This window comes from Micropterus dolomieu, linkage group LG01 (genome assembly GCF_021292245.1).
Source record: "Micropterus dolomieu isolate WLL.071019.BEF.003 ecotype Adirondacks linkage group LG01, ASM2129224v1, whole genome shotgun sequence".
Taxonomy (NCBI): domain Eukaryota; kingdom Metazoa; phylum Chordata; class Actinopteri; order Centrarchiformes; family Centrarchidae; genus Micropterus; species Micropterus dolomieu.
Genome location: NC_060150.1, coordinates 19,857,507 through 19,858,462, shown reverse-complemented (window position 1 = coordinate 19,858,462; position 956 = coordinate 19,857,507). Strand labels below are relative to the sequence as shown.

General features: G+C 45.2%; 1 protein-coding gene across 1 annotated transcript in view; it reads right to left on the bottom strand.

Annotated features, from left to right (window-relative positions):
• Window positions 1-956, bottom strand: part of cubn (cubilin (intrinsic factor-cobalamin receptor)) — a 134,683-nt gene that overhangs the window by 73,437 nt on the left and 60,290 nt on the right. Inside the window, exon 20 of the mRNA XM_046061003.1 lies at window positions 103-180. Within this exon, the coding sequence (XP_045916959.1) occupies window positions 103-180 (78 nt within the window). The remainder of the gene's footprint in view (window positions 1-102; window positions 181-956) is intronic.

Genomic DNA, 956 nt, shown 5'->3' with positions numbered 1-956 from the left:
GGGGGGGCTAGCGGGGTCGGTGCGTGTGTTCACTCGCACAGACTTCAGCAACATTGAACACAGGGTGTGATAGGCTGCGTCATTAACAAGCAAGCGGCTCACCTGCTGCCGTGATAACAGATCGCGGGTGGAAAAATATGGAAAAAAGACGACAGTGTAGTCCGCCGAAGCCTCCCTCCACTGCTTGTTTGGGTGGGTGATTTTCAGGCTGATCAACATCCCGCCCCTCCTGTGACCCATGGTTTGACTGTATGTGTATTCAGAGCCAGTGAGCAAGGGACTTTCAAACTAATAATAATAATAATTAAAGCTGCAAGCAGCGTTGGGCGGGCCCTCGCACTTGTAGCGCGTCCGCGCGTGAACCGGCCGAGTTGCATATTCTGGAGCTCTGCCGGTGCGGCTGTGAATTTGCTACGCGTTTCCGACGCCGCATGAAGGTGCTATATGTCACTTCCTGTGTCCCCTATGTGGAGCTACATAGCACTTGCCGCTATGAATATAAATCATTATTGGTGTGTAGATGTCTGCGGGGTGGGAGAGTTAACAAGCACTTAAAGTTTGTTTCAGATGTGAGCATGTACACTGAACAATAATGTACCCAAACAATAAAATAAATTCCTTTTATATTTCCCTGCCTTGTTGTTTATGTGTACATACAGAGGAAGAATGTGAGAACAGCACACATTTCATCGTTACTGTGTGTTAGAGCATGGGAGAACAGTGGATACTTTTAATACAGCCCACACCCCTAATACTGTGTAACTATAACAAGTAGAGAACAGAAGAAAAAGATGTTCTTTCTTTACAACTGTCTGCATAGCTTATTCATATTGTGTAATGAATGAAAATAAATAGGCCTACTAGGCTCCTCTCTACTTTGACATTTAAGATTAGCTGGTTTGATCCACCTTCATACACATGTGACATTACTGTACAACTTGAGAAAGGTGAGTTGT